Here is a 19874-nt window from a genome sequence, read left to right as displayed (position 1 = left end):
TTGGTCAGCCTAGGTAAAAACTAGCCACTTATATAGAAAGCAGTTTTGACACTAAGAAATACACAATCATTCCCTTGCATTAGAATACGTGTGAGCTCTTGTCTTTTATACTCTTGATTACTTGTATGCTATTGGATTCATACATGCTAGATGAATGCTTACTTGAATCAGATTCATGCATGCTAGATGGATGCTTGGTTGAATTGGTTTGGTTATAGGATTCCCTCTTGCATTAGCTTCTTCTTCTCCCCCTGTCTTTTGTAGAGAGTACCACCGTGAAGGATAATCTCTATTTTCTTCCATCTAGGTGAAGAGAGATCTTCTCCATTGGTAAAGGAGAATTCCGGTGAGATAACAAAGTGAGAATGTGACACATAAGCTAGCCGCATCCACATCGAGGACAAAGGAGCATTCTAGTGTGACAACGGAGTGAGGACATGATGGACAAGCTAGCGTACCCACATGGGGGAGTTGCATTGTGGCTCTAAGGCAAGGCCCAAAGACACGTGATTTAATAAGGCTAAAAAGTAAACCCTTGAGTATGAACACCAAGCTAACCTGATAATCATGCATTTGGATTTTTGCAACATAAAGGATAAAAATGCCACATAGTAACCGACAAAGGTATACATAGACAACACATGCAACTAACAACCATCCAAAGTGTAGCAAACTATAAATGGGTTGTAAAAAATCCCATGAAAAACATTAGCCCTTGTAGCTTGAATCCCTTGTAATCACTTTTGTCCTCTACAATTTCCTATTGCAAAATATAGGTCATCATCATCGTGTGAATTCTTTTCCTTGTCAAGCCCCTATAATCACTTATGCCCCCTATTATTTTCTATTGCAAGAAAATTCAAGGGTTTTAAATTATCTATGTGGCTAGATATGATACTTAAATTTGTAGAAGATACAATGATAGCATGTACAATCAAGGTGCCTCTCATTGCACAAAGAAGCACCCACAATTTCCTTCTTTAACCTTGTGCACATAACACTCTCAGATGCAATAAAGAAGCACCCACAATTTCCTTCTTTTAGCCTACACACATAACACTCTTAGATGCAATAAACATGCTCTCTCTGTTAGTATCTTTCCTCTCTGCCTCCACCCCCCCTCTCTCTCTCTCCCCCCAACCCCAAAAGAAGTAACACTTTCTCTCTCCCTAAAAACTGCAAATGGCAAAAACGTTTGTCCCAAAACAATTCCCAACCTGTCATAGAGCCAAAAAGTGTGTGTGTGTGTGTGTGTGATGACGGGGAGGTAGGATGTAGAGGGGACAAAGAGATAAATGCACCCCGCATTCACCTTCGCTATCTCCCATCATTTACACCTTAACCCCAAGCTAGCCCTTATTTCTACCTGCATATACTTACTACCAGTGAATCATAGTCTTCTTTCTATATAGAGAGAGATTTTAGTTTTTTAAAAGTGAAACGAGAAATATCGTAAAATAATGTGTGTGTGTGTGTGTGAGAGAGAGAGAGAGAGAGAGAGAGAGAGAGAGAGAGAGAGTTTGCAAAAGGTTTGGTGGGGATTTTGCACACGAGTTAAAGCCTAGTCCCTTCTGTCTCACTTGTGCTTGGGTGTTCGGTTCCCTTTTGCACACGAGTTAAAGCCTTGTCCCTTCTATCTCACTTGTGCTTGGGTGTTCGGTTCCCTTTTGCACACGAGTTAAAGCCTTGTCCCTTCTATCTCACTTGCGGTTTAGTCCCCTTTTGCACATGAGTAAAAGCCTAGTCCCTTCCATCTCGGTCAATGCATCATGGCAGCAAAAAAAAGCTAAAAAGAGTTTCGAGATAAGATGTCCTTAAAAGGAACGACAATCTCTGACCACTTAGATATCATGTACTCTTTTTTAAAACATTTCACATGTATTTGCCCTCGGCATATTCACTAGGTATCATCCAAACTTTTGTACAACATTTCATATGCATTTGTTGCGGGCGATACCATACCCGTCTCAGGACCAAAAACTAAAAAATGATCCAAGAAGATCTGAGAAACAATAAGCGCCCATCATCGCCTTCAATCCACGATCAAAATGAGGTGTCCTTGTTGGCAAGACCACTAGGATGGTGGTTGAGCCATGTACATATGCCCGCTCAAAAATTGGTCCACCGTCCATAACATCCTTGGAAGTTGACCGCTCCCACGCTGCATAACCTAGTATGGTAAAAAGGAAGCAAAACGAATCAGTCGCTCGCTGGGGTGAATCGTGATCGCACTGTTAATCTGCACTCGCAAGTCCCACCTTCAAAGGGTTTCGAGAGAAATTGCGCCTGCACATGGTTGCAGCTCAACATGGTATGTATACAACTCCGCCCGGCTCTCCCTCCTCCTCTCCTCATCAGCTCTTTCTTTTTACGTTGTGTAGTTCCTGTCTCGTGTCCTGTGTGTGTGTGTGTGTGGGGGGGGGGGGGGGGGTGGGGTCGGTGGGTGGGGTTGTCCGCTAGGCCACTAGAAATTAGCAGAGCCATCTTTCTCATTGGCAGTGAGTCTTGTAGACCACCACACTTGACAAGCTATGGTGTGACACTATTGGGAATATCAGTCTTTCTTAACAGCAATGTGTATATGTATGTGCATTGTCTCACCTCCTTTGCACTTTGTAGGATAGTGTGAAAAAGTTTGTCTAGGACAACAAAAGTAACTCAACTGTCTTAGAGCAGGTTCAGACTTGTTTTTTTAAAATAAAACAACTGAATTTTCCCTGGGCTGAAATCAGGGAAGAGGGATACGACGACTGTGCTACTATGTATTTCAAGCAAGCTACAGGTCATCAAGTCATCCTCATTCCAGTGTAGCTGCAAAAAACACAATAAAGTATGCACATGTGCATCCATTGAAGGGCCAGATGGCTAAGTATTGGTTGGTTCGGAGTGAGAGGGAATCACTTGACTCTCCAAAGTTCCTTTCAACACAACCTTCCACCAGCCGGCGAGCAAAACAAGAGGTTTGAAATGACCTCTTAGTGTCTTGTTTTTTTATATATTTTGAAAGTAACTGAAGCTTTTTTTTAGGGCAAGTTAAAGTGGTGATTATTTGTCTCTCTTTGTTGAAGTTTGATTGGGTGTGCCCTTTAATACCATGTGGGTGAGTGTACCCTGCTGCTTAAAGATGTGAGGGAAGTGTATCATGGTGGTTCACGTTCCAAAATGCAAACATTGAGATAGTCATGTCTCTCACAATGTACATATAATGGGCAATCATATTGGCCCTTATCAAGTATACAGTCTAGATTGCATGTGGGATTCATGATGTGAACTTTTCTCAATGGAGCTTGCACTTCGCTTTAATGATGACCTATTGGACCATGAGGAGCACCCTCAATCTGATGGGGTGCCTATTGAGGTTGGGGAGGTTGAAGGGGGAGTGGAGAAATCTTACTTGAGGAGCAAATGACCAAACTCCGGGCCAACTAACAGGCTGATATTCAGCAGTTGTGGGACCAGGTGATACTCGTGCAGAGGGCTTGGATCAGCCCCTACTCTAGGTATGGTTATTGTTGTGCCTTCTTTCACGCCACATGCTTTTATGGGCGAGAATGAGAGAACACTGGAGGTTGTAGACTCCCAGCTCAACCAATGGAATGTGCACTTCGAGTTTCACCCTTTCCTAGATGCCTGGAAGATTGAGACTGTGAGGGGTCTCCCGAAAGGGAAAAAGCTCTTATTCGTCAGAGAGAACTCAGGGATAAACCCACTACTTGGGCAGATTTTGAGGCGCAGTTTCACGATGAGTTCCTCCAAGCAAAGGACGAGTTTGATGTTGTGGCCAAGTTTGTAGGCTTGGATATGCGCAACATATCTTTTGACACTTATCTACAGAGGTTTAGGGAATTGCAGTCTTGAGCAAGGCACATGGATGCTGCTACTTTATGCAAATTCTTTATTCGTGGACTTGCCCAAGATCACAGACTCCAAGTGAGAAATAACCATAGCAGAATGCTTGAGAATGCCATCAAGTATGCTAGAATTTATGAGGAGACCGGTAACTTCAATGCTCAGAAAATCAGCAATCGTTCATGACGAGAATAACGCACAAAACTGAAAATAGATGTGTAGAAAAGAGAGAGAGAGAGAGAGAGAGAGAGAGAGAGAGAGAGAGAGAAAGGAAAGGAGAAGAGGACAGAGTATTGGGTCCCGAATACCCTCTATAGGGCCCCCACCATGAATGGTGTATTTGCTTTTGTTAGAATGATACAAAATCTGAAAATAAAAGACTGACTGAACCTGTTTTGGCTGAGATAACGCTATGCCAAAAGACTGACTGAACCTGTTTTGGCTGAGATAACTCTCTGCCCTTGACCTTCAACCTTCACCCTTGCATTAGCTTCTCCCTTGGCTGTGCAGGCCCTTGAGTAGCTTCAGCACCTTGTGAGATACGAGATGAATGAATCGCTTGGTAGGGTTGGGCTTTATATACCCTTCATGTAGTTGGCTGTCTACTAAAGGAGTCGGCCAGCAGCAAACTCCACGACTAGATAAAGTGGCACTTTTTGCTAATAAAACTCAACGTTTTCACACCTAAAAGGCTTGTCCATCTTGCGCATACATGTTGGGCTGCTGGGCAGCCCTGTGCATGGACCAAAAGCTGTTGGGCAGCCAGTGTGGGCTGTCCCACACCTGGCCGATAGCCAACTAGGCTTGGGTGCCCGGTCGGCTGGCTGTCCCCAGGCCCTAGGGCTGGCCGACAGCCCCTTCCAGCCCTCAACATGGCTGGTGGGCACAGCTGGGGCCCTCCTGGCCCCTTGGGGATGGTTCTACACCTCGCCCATGCTCACTCTATGAATGCAAACCTAAGCCTTGGGGTAGCCCTATGGGCTGGCCCCATTTCTACATGCAAAGTTCAAACCTGCATACTCTATACAGCTGTCTGACATCTGGTCGCAGACCAAACACACAGAGCAACTGACATCATTCCAGAGGGAGACTCATGGCGCAGACTGGCACTGCCTCATGTGTAGGAGGACAATGCACCTTGACCTTGGATGCATGGAGTGGAACCCTGGCTGACTCATCCCAGACTGGGCTCAATGGGACGAGTTTTGCACTCCAGGTCCTGCACCTTCTTGTTCAAATATGTCTACGTGGTATCCAAGTGCGGGATGTACGTGACATCCCCTTTTGCTTAACTTGACGGAAGCTGCATAGCTGCCAAGTAGTCCGTCAATAAAGCTGGATAGTCGTCGAAGAACTCCTTGCCAAGCCATACTGCTTCGTGGATCCCTCGGTCCTGAAACTTTGTGAGGAACTGTCTTTGTCTTCAGCCTGAGCCATGCTTAAAGCGGTGCAAAAGGATCTGTTCTGGAACCATCACTTCAGCTTCATCAATGATGTCTGGTTTCGCTTCGTCTTTCACTTTTGAAGGGATCAGACCTACATATGGTTTTAACCAACTAACATGGAACACATCGCGCATAGTCTAGCTCGGAGGTAGCTTCAACCTCATTGAAACCTCGCTAATCGTTCTTTGGATGGGAAAAGATCCGAAGCTCCTGAATGACAACTTTGGGCATCGCTTGTCCACCTGTTTCAACCTTTGCTTCATGATCCGAAGATATATCCAATCACCTTTTGAAAACTTCATATCCCTTTGGTCTTTGTTGGCCTGTTGAGTGTAGGCCTCTTGTGCTTTAGCCAACCTATCTTTTACTAACTCCAAAATCTTCTAGTAAGACTCCGTCAATTTGTTCGCTTCAGGTATTGAAGACGAGGTTCTAGTAAATAGCGATTGGAATGGTCTTCCAAACGCAGCTTCATATGGATTCTTGTCAATAGCTAAAGAAAAGGAATCATAGTTGCATTCCGTACTCTCTCATCCGATGAGTATCTTTAGTACTTTTCATACTCCATACGTACCGTACCTCGTACGGATAAGGTCTTCGTACCAAATATGAGGTTCAATGTACAACACTTATTTGGCCGGTTTTTTAACTATTTTAGTCGTTGGTCATTGCTTAGTAGTTAATAGATTAGTTTTCATTTCAGCATCACCATTGTCTTTCATGCTATTTTTGTATGGATGCTAGATATTTTTTATTTTACATACATACATACTAAAAAACGTGAACGTACTTAAAGTACTTATCGTGATGCGTACTTTACATACTCGTACCGTACATGTACCATACCGCACCGTACGTAAAGTACTCAACCACTATGAAAGGAATCATTCAAAACAGCTCGAACCAAAGGCAAATACGATTCCCACTTACCTTGCTGATCGTGGACATAACACTTCAGCACATCAAAGGCCAAATTGTTGTAGACTTCTGTTTGGCCGTTTGTCTGTGGGTGAAATGCATTGGAAAAATTCAATTTAGTACTAAAGTTATTAAACAATGCCCACAAGTTAGGATTTGCAATTGATCTCTGAAAACCTGTCCTTAGAAAGAAGGAATCAATCTTCTGATTCCAAGCCCTAGGAGCCTGCTTAAGACCATACAAGGTCTTCCGTAACGTGTGAACCATCCCCTTTGATCTCGGAACCTCAAAGCCTGGAGGACATACACCTCCTCTTGCAAGTCACCATTAAGGAACGTAGATTTTACATCCATCTGATATACCGGCCACCGCTAAGAAGAGGTAAGGGCAAGAACTGTCCGAATCGTGGTCATCCTCGCTGTCGGTGCAAAAGTATCCTCATAGTCGATGCCAGGCCGCTGAGCATAGCCCTTGGCCACAAGTCTGGCCTTGTGCTTGTCCACCAATCCATCAGACGTATACTTGGTCTTATAGACCCACTTGACTGATCGTTTTGACGGCCTTGGAATCAATTCCCAAGTGTTATTCTTCTCAATGGCTTCCAGTTCCACTTGCATGGCTGTCCTCCAAGTCTGGGAAAGAGCTTCCTTAACGGAAGTGGGCTCTTTGTTCCGAATGATACGAGACATCAAAGCATAGTTCACATGTAAAGGCTCCTCTGACTCTGACGATCGCAAGAACTGGAATGTCCTTGCTTGTGTCAACATCTGGCAAGCCATCCACCATCTGGTCGCGGAAAGCCCGCCGCAGCGTATCCACAGTCAAGTGGTCATGACGAAACTGCTACAAATCACCTAACTGAGAACCTGTAAGAGAGAGTGTTGAGAGTTTGTAGATCCCATTCTCCACTCCGCCTTCCCAAATAACCTGGCATGTTGCTTTGTCTCAGAGAGCAACAAAATGCTCATCAAACTCCACATGTACGCCAGCCTTGCAAACCTCATGCACTGACAAAAGATGAAAACCAAGGGATGTGACATAAAGAACGTGGAAGGGATGCTTCCCCCCTTTGCCATCGGGAACGATCTCCAACTTGCCCTCATTGTGAATAGTAAAGATGTGATTTGTTTGCCTTCGAAGATCCTGTAATAACTCTCTGGAAGGAGTCATGTGCTTGGAAGCACCACTGTCTAGAATCCACTCCCGAGTATCCCTAGTGGTGAGTCCAACCGCCTCCTTGCTCAAAGAAGATGAAACTCCGGTGCCCATAATCTCCAAGTGCACAAAAGCTGGAGTCTTCTCAGTTATTGCTGAGGAATTTGCACCTTTCTCGGTGCTCCGCTAAGGACATTTCCTCCAATTGTGGCCTTTCTCGCCACAATGGTGTCATTTGCAGAGAGTGTATCTACCGTGTGCAACACGCACACAAGACTAGCTTCAAGGCTTGGGGAAGCTTGGAGCTAGGCAAGCTGATTGGCGAGTTGGGCTAGGGATAGACTGACAGGCGGGCACCCAAGTATAGACGGGCGGCCGCCCAAGTGTTAGGACACCCGGTGACCGGCCAAGAGCCTATAAAAGGGTGGCCAAGGTTAGTCAGTTGGTCATAGAGTTTCGCGAGTCTTTGTGAGAGCTCTACGGTCAGGCGCTTGGATCTAGTGTAGACGTGCACCTGCTTCATGCAGCCAAGGCCGGCAGCAGTCTCGAGGCTTGCGAGGGTAGCTCCGTGGCGGTATGGGACGTCACGGGGTAGAGATTGGTTGGTGTGTCTTGCTAGTTAGCTCAGCTCGTGGCTCGGTGGGGACAAGCAAGACTTGTGGGTTTTGCCCACGGCTGTCATGGTTGGGTGGTGAGTCAGGCTTGCACCCCCTTCACGTTGTTTGGCTTTGTTTTGCGGGTTTCGAGTTGTGTTTCAGGATTGCTCTACGAGGAGATCCGTGGGGATTTGACAGTGGTATTAGAGCATGCCTCGAAGAGCGTGCAAGTTGGTAGGTAGAGAAGAAAGAGGTATGAGTTCGAGATGCTATTTTTTTTTTCATAAATACTGCTGTTTTTTTTTCAAAAATCAGCGTATGGTATTATGTTTGCATCATTGGAACCTGCGTTTGGGTTGTGGTCTTAGTAAGGGTTGATTAGACTGCTTGAGAAGAGCCTTTGTTTTTGGCAAGGAGAGAAGCAAGAGCCTGTCAGCTGTGTGAACCAGCAAGAGTCAGTCGGCTGTGTGAATGAGAGAGAGAGAGAGAGAGAGAGAGAGAGAGAGAGAGAGAGAGAGTTATTGGCTGTGCAGGCGGCTAGTTTGTCGGGCATGCAGAAGCAATGAAACAGCCTGTAGTTAGGCGGTGCCGTTGCTGTTTGTGGGTGACGGCGAAGACCTCCCTCGCAGTCGACAGGTGGCTGCCGAATTCAGCCTATGATTTTTTTTTTGGTCTAAGTGACTGCTTTTCGTTAAAAAAAAAAACAAACAAAACCTTATGTTTTTCCAAAAACGTGGGTAGCATGTTTTTTTAAAAACACGCCTAGCGTGGGTTATAAAAAAAAACCGAAAGCAGCATGTTTTTTTAAACAAAAAAAGTGTGGCTTTTCCATGTTTGATGCATGGCTTTTACATAAAGCCATCCTATATGTAAAAAAAATAAAATAAAAAAAATCAAAAGCAAAAAAGCACAAAAGCTTTTGTGGGCTTTAAAAACCCAGCTTGGGCGTCTAGTTTTCAGCACAACACTTCTCCGGGAGTTCTCGTGCACCATCTCTTGCTTGCAGCCAAGTTTTTCTCTCACTTTCCTACTTCGAGATGTCGACCCAAGAATTGGAGATGGAACCCGTTTCCAAACGTAAAGACCTGTTGGCTACTGAGACTGCCGATGGCGATCTTTTCGAAGATTTTGTGACTAAATCTGATTTTCGAGAATTTAAAGTGGCTTTCGATTCTTCTTTCACGGAGCATTAGGCACAGGTCGCCGCGCAGATGCAGACTTTGCAAAATTCCATCTCTTTGTTGACAACTACCTTGTCTACTCTCTCGGGCATGGATACCTTGGCGTTTGCTTTAGGCCCCAACATTACTCCGGAACAGTTTGGGGGCGAGAAAAAGCAACATACCAAGGAGATTGTGGACATGTGGCTACATAAGTGGCAGGTCCACTTCCAGTTTCATCCATATGGCGATGACAAAAAGATTCAATTGGCAGCAGGTTTCCTCTCGGGCAAAGCTTTGCTCTGGTGGAAAGAACTCAAACCTAAACCAACAACTTGGACGTAGATTGAAGAAGTCTTCAAGAAAGAGTTCCTCAAGAAGGAGGATGACTACGATATAGTTTCTCAGTTTGCCAGTTTGACCTTGACCTCGCAGAACCTCACTTATGAGGTCTACCTCCAAAAATTTAGAGGCTTGCTGGACGAGACCATTCATTTTGCATGTATCTACGATGATACGATGGTCTCTTCCAAAACCAAGTTCGTAACCGAGCAGGGGAACAAGCACAAAAGGAAGTTCTCTGCGTCGATGACTAGCACGACAGAAGGAAAGTCTTTGGACCAACCTTCGAAGAATTCTACTTCGACTCTAGTGAAGAAAAACCGTCGCCTCAAGGCTTTGAAGCTCAAGGAGGAGGGACGTTGCTTCATCTGCGAAGAAAAAGGACACATGCGTAACGAGTGCCTGAAGAAGAAGGGTGCTAAGACCCATGCAGGACCCAAGACGAAGGCAGTCAACTAGTTGTCTTTGATAGGTACTTCATGTTAGACATCATCCCCTTCTTGCTGGCTTCCTGTTTGGTGTTGTATTTTAGCCTCTAGGGCTGACCATGTTAGCTAGAGGGGCTGGTCAACCCTCACATATGTTATCCCATATTATTCCCCATTTTATGGAGTCTTGGGTATTTTTCCCTAGTCGTGGAGGACTTTTTCCCTAGTCGGCTGCCTTCATATGGGCATATATACTTGTGTTTTGTTCCTGGCCTACACAGTTACCCGGTTTCTTTGTGTTTCTTGCCTTCTGTTGGCGGTGGAGTGCTTTTTTTGTTGTTGGACATAAGTGTTTTGGCTGCGTTTTACTTCCCAAAGGAGTTTTCTACACTCACAGGGGGCCCTTCTCTAGCTACTTCACTTGAGGATCAGTTTCGGGAGCTGTTTGTATCTATGGAGACTTTCTTCTGTGACATGAGTTTACAGATTTTGGAGGAGAGTAGTGATCTTTTCAGAGATCTTGAGCAGAGTTTATTTTGTCCGAGCTTGTGTTCTTTGCAGTGTTTGCAGAACAAGGAGGGTGTTTTGCCCTTGAGGTGTGATCCTTTCACATGGATTATTTATTTGTTGCTAATTCTTGGGATCTAATTCTACTTATGGAACGGTCTTCTGCTATCAGTGATGCTTTTGAGGACTTTGTTACCACTGCAGTTTATATTCCTGTTTCCCTTCCTCATTGTGAGGAGTCTTCCTTTGCCTCTCTTTGTGATGCTTCTGAGGATGCCCCTCCCCCTGCCAGTTCTGCAGGTTTGTTTTGGAGGATGGTTTTTTGGACCCTGTGGGATGCTTTGGATCTGTGGTTGCTAACCGTGCCTAGGGCACAGTGGTACTTCCAGAGTTTTTTGGGTTTGGATCAGAATTAGGTTGGGCTTGTACCTGTCCGACGACATCTTTTTTCAGAGGGGGATGTGGAGTCCTTTCATCTTGCGATGCCCATCTTAGTGGCGTGTACTTATGTACATCATTGGGCAACTCATGGTACGGAGTTTGAGCAGATAGACCCCATCTTTTCTACAGAGTCTTTACATATTGCAATGCCGATCTTTTCAAAGGATGCTTTTGTACAGCATTTGGCTACTCTTGGTACAGAGTTGGAGCAGATTGACTCTTTCTTTTGAGGGTTCCAGTGAGGAGCACCTTGCTTCTCCTAGGATTGATTATATATAGGATTTGATCTTGGTTGGTTATGAGGTTTTTCATACGTTCTTCAAGCTGGATACACGATATTCGACTTCGGGGAGTGTTCTTACACTTGGGTTTGGAACCATTATTTGGAGTAGCATATCGCAGCCTACATGGTTGTTTTCTTCCAGAGGAGCGGTGTACCTGGCAACTTGTTATATTGCTTTTGTAGCTAAGTTGCTGAGGAGATTGCTTGTGGAGCTTTCTTGGTATCTGTTTCTGCAGTCTTTCATCTATGATCGAGGACGGCGTCTTTGGCTTCTTGGATTTCACTCAGCATCTGATGCTGAGAGGGGGTGTTAGAAATCATCCCCTTCTTGCTGGCTTCCTGTTTGGTGTCATATTTTAGCCTCTAAGGTTGACCATGTTAGCTAGAGGGGCTGGTCACCGCTCACATATGTTATCCCATATTATTCCCCATTTTATGGAGTCTTGGCTATTTTTCTCTAGTTGTGGAGGACTTTTTTCCTAGTTGGCTGCCTTCATATGGGCATATATATAGCTGGCTTGCCTCCCTCATTCTACATTGCTTGCAGTCTCTCACATACGAGGTCTTCTCCCCTTCTTCTCGGGACATGTATTCCTTTTGATGATGATATTGAGAGCAGGTTCTCGCCTGTGTTTCCACTTTCCCTTCTTCCACTGCACATTCTATCACTTCAGTCACTGTACTTTCTCACCCTAGTTCATGTTCTGATTGTCTGTTCAACTAAGGTTTTTGGTCTGCACGATCTTCTCTGAGTTTATGGAGAAGTGAATGGCCATAGAATTCACATTCTTCTAGACCTTGGAAGCTCACATAACTTTATTAATTACAAACTTGTGCACAAGCTGGGTCTGGCCACGACGGCTAGCGATCATACCTACGAGGTACGCCTTACTGTGGGTTGGCAAGTGTGGGATCGAAAGGTGGAGAAGCTACCGATCCGGATTCAGGACTACAAAGATATTCTGGAGTGCTATATTATGCACCTAGAGCATGTAGACTTGCTATTGGTTTTTCTTTTGAACATAGGAACACCCAGTATTGTATCCTAGGTGATTGTATACATCCCTCTCAGAGACCTCTTGTAAATACCGTTGATTTTGGAAATATAATGGATTCTTCTTTGTATATTTCTTTCCATTGTGTCTTGATTCTACTTTCTTCATTTCTCGTACCTACTATGGATGTTAATGAATTAAGTGTGTTTGAAAGCAAAGAAATAAAGAAGTTACTTGACTCGATTCAAGATGTATTTCATAAGGAGCTGCCATCGGGCTTACCACCCAAAAGGGCAGTGGATCATCGTATTGATCTAGTCCATGGTGCTCAACCTGTTAGCATTCCGCCTTACAGGAGGCTGAGCTAGGCTGAGGAAGATGGGTTGGCCAAACAACTCACAAATTATTTGAGGATGGGTCAGATCTGTCCAAGTATATCACCTTGGGGTGCGTCTGTGTTACTTAGGAGAAAGGACAACACCTGGTGAATGTGTGGATTATAAGAGACTGAACAAAGTGACAATCAAGAACTGCTATCCTCTCCCTAGATCAGATGACCTGATTGTTTAGTGGGAGCAAAGTATTTCACAAAGATAGATTTATGTACTGGCTACCACCAGATATGTATTCATGAAAGGCACATTGAAAGAACCACCTTTTGGACTAGGTATGGCTATTACAAGTTTCTTGTATTACCTTTTGGATTGACCAATGCTCCAGCCACTTTATAGCAAATAATGAACAATCTTTTTCGTGAACATTTGGGAAAGTTCGTGGTTGTGTTCCTCGAGGATATTTTAGTCTACATTCGAACTCTCGAGGATCATGTTAGATACCTCACGATTTTCTTGACTATTTTAAGATAGAATCGACTGTATGCTAAATTAAGTAAATGTGAGTTTTTTATGACGGAAATTATTTACTTGGGACACAAGATCACAAGAGACGGGCTGAGCATTGACTGTGACTGAGTTCAGAAGGTTTTGGCTTGGTCAATACCGCAGACAGTAAGACAACTTCGTTCTTTTCTCGGTTTTGTTGTCTTTCTTCGGAAATCTGTGCGGGAGTACTTTCAGCTCACACTACAGACTTGTCGGGAGTTTTTTTGAGATCACTGGACCCCGTCATGCGCGAGCAGGGGTTCGCCAGCTTGGTAGACCGGATGGATCGATAGCTACTGAGCTCGGGGAGATCAGAGCCATTGCCACTGCTTTTTATAGTGACTTGCTTTCAGTGGAGCCAGCCACTGAGGATCGAGATGTATGCAGACAGACTGTGTGGGCCCATGTGCAGAGGAGGGTCACAGACCATATGCGCACAGTTCTAGGTGCGCCTCTGTCAGAGATTGAGCTTGCCGAGGCCTTGAGGGTCCTGCCGCGACATAGTTGCCCAGGGGAGGACGGACTGACGCCGGCCTTTTTTATGCGCTATTGGGACCTTTTGGGGCCAGGCCTCCGCAGGGGCTTTCAGCATGTTTTGGACACTGGGGTGATGCCGCAGAGCTTTTCAGAGGGCTTGATCTATCTTATCCCCAAGGGAGAGGGAGTATCAGATGATATTCGGCATTGGAGGCCTATTACGATCCTCAATACTGTCTACAAGGTCTTGGCAAAGGCCTTGAGTTTGAGGATCCAGCCCTTCCTGGGGGAGTTGATTCATGCTACCCAGACAGGATTTGTCAAGGAGCGCAGTATCCTTGACAACATCTTTACTTTCTGGGAGGCGACGGCCCGAGCTAGGTTTCTTGGCGAGGACTTGGTCGTGATGCTTCTCGATTTTGAGAAGGCATACGATAGAGTTGATTGGGGATTCTTAGAGGGCACTATGCTACGCCTGGGCTTTGAGCCAGGATGGATCAGAGGGGTGGCAGCTTTGTATTCCACAGCTCGCAGCCAGGTGCTGATTGCAGGAGGTCGGGGGCCGAGTTTTGAGCTGACCAGATCAGTCCGTCAGGGGTGTCCTCTCGCCCCTTTCCTTTTTCTCTTCTTTGCGGAGGCTATGAGTATGTATTTGACGGCAGAGGAGGTTGGTTTGAGAGGACTTCAGCTCCCAGTCCGGGGGGAGGATTTGCTTGATGCTGAGTTTGCAGACGACACGGGCAGAACAGTCGCTCCAGGTTTTTAGTGCAGCTTCGGGAGCATTGATCAATTGGCGCAAGACAGTGGCCTTTTGGATCAGTAGTGCTCCCACTCCGACATGGAGCCCGGACCCCGGTTTTAGATGGATTCCTCCCGGCACAGCAGTGCGGTATTTGGGATGCCAGATTGGCCTCGATTTGTCACCAGAGCAGCAGATTGCCCCGCTTCTTCTGAGCATTCGGAAGAAGCTATTGTATTGGAGTACAGCTTGACTATCCTTGGCTGGGAGGGTGGTGGTGGCAAATCAGGTGCTGTTAGCGACTATGTGGTACATTACGTCTTGCTGGATTTTCTCGAGCTCTTGCATTAGCCAGGTACAGAGGCTGATCAGGAACTTTCTGTGGTCTGGGCGGGACGGTCAGCCAGCTCGGGCAAAGGTTTCATGGGCAGTTATTACACTTCCGCTGGCTCAGGGCGGTTTGGGCATTATAGATCCAGTCGATCAGAGTAGAGCCTTATTGGGGAAGCTTATTGTTCGGGGGTTGCTTCCAGGCGCTGAGCCTTGGAAAGAGCTCCTCTTGCAGCGACTGCAGGCCCGGGCGCCTCCTGCAGGGGGTACTTGGGCACCAGAGATTCGCTGGATCTTCATAGAGATGAGGAGGACAGGCCTCAGTAGAGGATGGGAGGACAGATTTGCTTTGAGTATCCTGAGAGCTTGGGAGCTGCTGAGACCGGGGCTCTCTCAGCGGCCTCCTTCTTGTGTTGAGGAGCGGGCCAGGCAGCCGCTCATCTGGAGCCCAGCGGTTCGTACAGAGCAGGGTCATATGCTGGGTTCTCGGCAAGGTTGATTCCGTACGTACGTACGGATCCGTACAGTACGGTACAGCCGTACGGTACGGTACAGTACCGTACTGTACGGATCCGTACGGTTTTTTTTAAAAAAATAATAATAAGTGGCGTGGCGTGGCGAAACGTGTGTGGCGACCATGCGCTTGCGGATAAGCGACCAGATTTTGGGCATTAAGCGAAAATTTTTTGGGTCCATGTGAATACTTGCACAATCGTGTGTACCTGCAAAACTCTGCAGAGTAGCTTCTTCGCTCTCTCTCACGCCCAGGCTTCATCATGCCGCGCAAGACCAACCCGAACTGGGCAATCCACACCAATGTCCTGAGGGTTGTGAACACCCCTTCTCAGCAAGGGTCAGGTACTCGGCTATGGGCATGCAAGTATTGCGGGGAGCAGTACACTAGCACCATAACTCGCGTCATCAAGCACATGACAGGTATCGGGTGCACCAATCAATGTGGTCCATGTGATAAAATACCACAAGCTGTGAGGGACCAATTGATTGCGGAGAATTGTCCTGCAATGGGTGGTGCAAGCAGTGTTAGAGGTGGTGAAAGTACGCAAGATGCTCTCCATGATGCTTTTATTGGAGATGTTACAGGTTCAGGTACAGTAGATGAGGGTGAAAGTCTTTCGGCTTCAGCCCAATCCACCACAGGCAGGAAGAGGGCACGTATTGCTGATGATGAGGACCTCCTGCCACAAGATGCGAGAGGCACAGGGGAGGCATCAAAGCAATCCACTCTGCGTTCTTGTATCTCATCACAAGCTTGGGTAAAAGAGCGGCAAAGGGTGGCAGAAATGGAGATTTGTCGCACTCTTATTGAGTGTAATATATCCTTCAATGTGTTAAGGACAGACCAATGGAAAAGAATGGTGAAAGCAACTGCGCAGGTAGGGCCTACTGAGACATGGACAGGTCTTCAGTATACGAAGATGCGTACATCCATGTTGGATGAGCAGAAGGCCTTGATAGACAAGGCGCTCACACCTGTGAAAGCAGGTTGGCAGGAGTTTGGATGCACTATTATTTCAGATGGGTGGGCAGACATTCGCAAGAGGCACATAATCAATATCCTTGTGTCATCTTGCTTGGGCACCTATTTCTTGCGTGCCGTGGATGCAGGGAGAGCAAGCGACAGGATCACAGGGGAGTTCATTTATGGCCACATTCGACAGGCTATCCTTGAGGTTGGGGAGGACAATGTTGTGCAGGTGGTGACCGACAACGCCTCTAACTGCAAGGCAATGGGTCAAATGGTCGAGGCAGAGTTTCCACATATAGTGTGGACTCCATGTGCTGCCCATTGTCTTGATTTACTTATGGAAGACATTGGGAAGCTTGTTTGGGTGCAGCCCATTGTTGCAGATGCTGTAAAGATCACCACCTTCTTCCGCAAGAAGCATCAGGCTCTTGCCATCTTTCGGAGCCATAGCCCTTTGGATATGGTGAGACCATCCAAGACCAGGTTTGCCTACATGTTCTTGGTCTTGGATAGGCTCTACAAGATAAGAGATTCACTATCATCAACAGTTGTGGATCCAAGGTGGCGACAGATGCATAATTCAGAGGATGAGCGTACAAAATATTTGCAGAGGCGGATCCTGGATGATGATTTTTGGCAGCAAGTTCATAGCCTTTCAGTTGCACTTAAGCCCGTGTATGTCCTTCTCCGACTTACAGACATGGAGGGCTCAACTTTGGGGCTGGTCTTTCATTTGTTTATGCAAATGAAAGACCATGTTGCTCAATGCTCCATGATGACTGCTCAACGGTAAGCAATAGTTCTAATTTCTTCCTCTTTCTTTGATTTTTATGACTTCTCGATTCTCGATTCTCTTAGCACTATAACCTAAGACATGTATGTTCAATCTCTCATTTTCAGCCGAGGTGAGATCCTGGACATTGTAGACAAACGGTGGACATTCATGAGCCGTCCCATCCATGCGATGGCTGCCATGCTCCATCCTCTCTACAGGTCGCCAGAGCTATGGAATAATACTGCTTTGAGCATGAAGCAGTCAGAGTATGTGGGAAGGATGTTCTCAGAGGAGGAGCAACTTCAGATTGATAGAGAGTTCACCACTTACATGAGTGGTATTGGTGCTTCATTTGCGAGACCTGTGTCATTGAGGAAGGAAGCCATGAAATTCCCTTTGACATGGTGGCACTCTTATGGAAGGGTTGGTCTTCCCAACCTTTCACGAGTTGCTCTTCGTGTTCTATCTCAGGTAACTTGTAATTAATCTCTAAAGTATAATCTTCGGAAATGAAGATTGATGTTTTAGCATTGAAAGATTTACAAATTTGCTCGCATTGCACTCATTTTTGCACAGGATTGCTCGGCTGGAGCATGTGAGCGGAACTGGAGCTCATACTCCCTTATACACACTAAGATTCGGAATCGCCTTAGTACTTCTCAATTAGAGAAGTTGGTGTATTGCAGAGCTAACATGAGGCTCGTGCGAAGCTACCATGCTTTGGGGTCACCGAAGCAGGTATACATTGAAATTTGGACTCAATAAGAACTTAGAAGTAGAAATTTTTTTGTAGTTCAATGGATGTCCATTGTCCAATATGCAATTTGTGGCATGTTTAAACAGGTTGATCCAACACTACTCAAAATGGTAGATGAACCCAGCCCGGAGCTTGTGGATCGGCAGATTAGAGATGAGCAAGAGGAGATTTTGAGAGCTTTACATAGAGAGCTTGAGAGCGTGGATCGTTGTGTGACCCGCTCACGTGCACGATCTCTCAGCATTCCTCTACGCCCGGCAGCTCCAGATCCAGGCTCTGCGAGACGCGAGAGCATTCGCAGGGGAAAGCTTCCAGTTCGTCGCACCCAGCAGAGGCGTGCAAATGAGGCTGTCGAACTCATTCACACTCAGATTCCCGAGGCACATGATGAGGATGCACTGGAGCTTGCTGCTACTGAGCCAGAGTTCGATGAAGAGGGCAATGGTATCAATGATGGAGGCATGCTCTCTTCAGAAGACTCATCATCTTCATCTGATGATGAGATTTGAGACTCTTGCGTCTAGACTCTAGAGTCTAGACAACTGTGTAGTGTTTCATTGTTTTGCTTTTTGCACTTGTGGACCAGGACATGTGCTGGCAGCTGTAGACATGATATTTGTACTCTCTTTTATTATCTATGACTTTCATGGTTCTTGCTTATATCACTATGACTGTTTAATGTTAACATGAGGTATTGTGTAATGGGCTTGGTAACTGATAATTGATTTAAACTTTAAGTAATGAGGTTCAGTCTCTTTATTTTAAGTATTTTGGTTGCTATGTCTACAAAATATTCAGGTTTCTAGGACTGTTTACAAATGGTACGTACTGTTTACGTACCTTAAAATTTGTTCCGTACAGAAGTACGTTCTGTACGTACTGATACCGTACCGTACACTACGTACCTTACCACCTTGGTTCTCGGCCTCGTCTAGCCTGGGGACCTTTAGCGGCTGGCCCAGCTCATAGTTTCGGAGACTGGCAGGCTTTCTGCAGTCTACCAGAGGAGACCCAGGTGGAGAGGCTGAGTCACTTCAGAGGGGGGTTGATTATGAGGGATGATATTCAGGAGGCACTTACAGAGGAGTGGTTCACACCTCTCGAGCCAGTGGCCCCACGGTGGATGGGAGCCTTTACACAGTTGGAGATCCTGATTGCTGTCAGAGCTAGCACTGAGGATGGCAGATGCCTCTATTATGAGATTCAGGATGAGGGCAGACTCCAGAGAGTGGAGGTGGAGTCGCCTTTGGTTGCAGAGTGCACCTTTCAGAGGATTCGGGTAGTGGCTGCCGCTTCTCGGAAGTGGCACATTGACCCTGACCCTGCTGACGTGCTCCCGGATTGGCGCATATGGGCATATGCAGCGCGCCCCTTGGCCCGGCTACAGTGGGACCCAGGAGAGTACGAGTGGCATGATCCTTATGCATCCCTTGAGGCCACAGAGATCACATTTTTCCAGTATACTGTTCGGCTGGGACGGCATATTTTGACGGCGAGGAGGACGGTTTCTCCAGCGGCAGCGGGGCATTGGCGATTGCAGGGACTATCACAGGAGTTCCTGGAGGATTTCTGGGCTCGGCTCTGGGCTAGTCGACAGGCCCGCAGGATCTCGGCTTTTCAGTGGCTGGTCGCCCACAGGGGCTCAGCAGTTGGCACTTGGCTTGTTTACAGCGGTCTTCCGGCGGCCTGCACCAGATGCGGCCACCCGATGGAGACACAGAGACATTGCCTTTGGGACTGCCCTCAGGCACAGCAGATTTGGCTGCGGATGCTGCGTATTCTAGCCCCCCTCTCTCCAGAGGGTATGTTTACGTGGGGTGCCGCGGCTTGGTCGACTTCGTCAGGGCCTGCTATGGGCTATGAGATGGAGCAGGGCAGTCAGGCCATCAGATTTATTAGGGGCCAGTCTCGCCTGGTTCCGGCACCGGATTTCTCGTCCGCCAGCTGGACACAGGAGAGGGATTTACGATGGGAGCTCCTCAGCAGCCTTACCATCTGGTTCACCTGGAGGGCCCGGTGCTTTACGGCCTTTGAGGGGAGATTAGAGCCACCAGCAGAGACTGTTCGGGGGATTTGGCAGGAGTTGATCCACACCCTGCGAGGACAGTACGACCGCATCCGGGGAGACTCGGATGAGGCGATCTTACGGCGCCAGGCCTTTCATACCACTTGGCGCTGCGGCCCGTTCTACACCCTACACACGGGATCCCCCCGTTGGCACTACAGGCCACCTGTTTGGCTTTTTCCCCCCCCCATTGTATGATTTAGCCGCTCAGTCCTTTAGACTGATGCTTGTATTTTGCAGCACC

General features: G+C 46.7%; 2 protein-coding genes across 3 annotated transcripts in view; both read left to right on the top strand.

The window, feature by feature from the left end:
- Nucleotides 1–2155: 2155 nt before the first annotated feature.
- Nucleotides 2156–19874, top strand: part of LOC147619083 (putative mitochondrial import inner membrane translocase subunit TIM21) — a 75175-nt gene continuing 57456 nt past the window's right edge. Inside the window, exons 1-2 of one of the 2 annotated variants that reach the window (XM_086774287.1) lie at nucleotides 2156–2311; nucleotides 2733–2960. In XM_086774287.1, the coding sequence (XP_086630413.1) occupies nucleotides 2309–2311; nucleotides 2733–2960 (231 nt within the window). In that variant the 5' untranslated portion in view covers nucleotides 2156–2308. Of the gene's footprint in view, nucleotides 2312–2732; nucleotides 2961–19874 lie in introns of those variants that run through there. The other variant, XM_086774288.1, reaches the window with a different exon arrangement.
- LOC147619084 (uncharacterized) lies at nucleotides 15297–18255 on the top strand. Its single transcript, XM_086774283.1, has 4 exons — nucleotides 15297–16822; nucleotides 16934–17279; nucleotides 17385–17546; nucleotides 17652–18255. The coding sequence occupies exons 1-4, from the start codon at nucleotides 15324–15326 to the stop codon at nucleotides 18072–18074; spliced, it is 2430 nt and encodes an 809-aa protein (XP_086630409.1). The 5' UTR covers nucleotides 15297–15323; the 3' UTR covers nucleotides 18075–18255.

Source organism: Cibotium barometz, chromosome 34, assembly GCF_041138505.1.
Source record: "Cibotium barometz isolate CiBa-2024 chromosome 34, ASM4113850v1, whole genome shotgun sequence".
In the NCBI taxonomy this organism is placed as follows: Eukaryota; Viridiplantae; Streptophyta; class Polypodiopsida; order Cyatheales; family Cibotiaceae; genus Cibotium; species Cibotium barometz.
Note: the sequence above shows the minus strand (reverse complement) of the source record. Positions and strands in the feature narration are given on the sequence as shown.

What these genes read in the sequence shown, in the direction of transcription:
- LOC147619084 (XM_086774283.1), top strand. Translation starts at nt 15,324, where the DNA reads ATGCCGCGCAAGACCAACCCGAACTGGGCAATCCACACCAATGTCCTG. An exon ending in TCCATGATGACTGCTCAACG is followed by an intron (nt 16,823 to 16,933) that starts GTAAGCAATAGT and finishes TCTCATTTTCAG; the next exon opens with CCGAGGTGAGATCCTGGACA. An exon ending in CTCTTCGTGTTCTATCTCAG is followed by an intron (nt 17,280 to 17,384) that starts GTAACTTGTAAT and finishes ATTTTTGCACAG; the next exon opens with GATTGCTCGGCTGGAGCATG.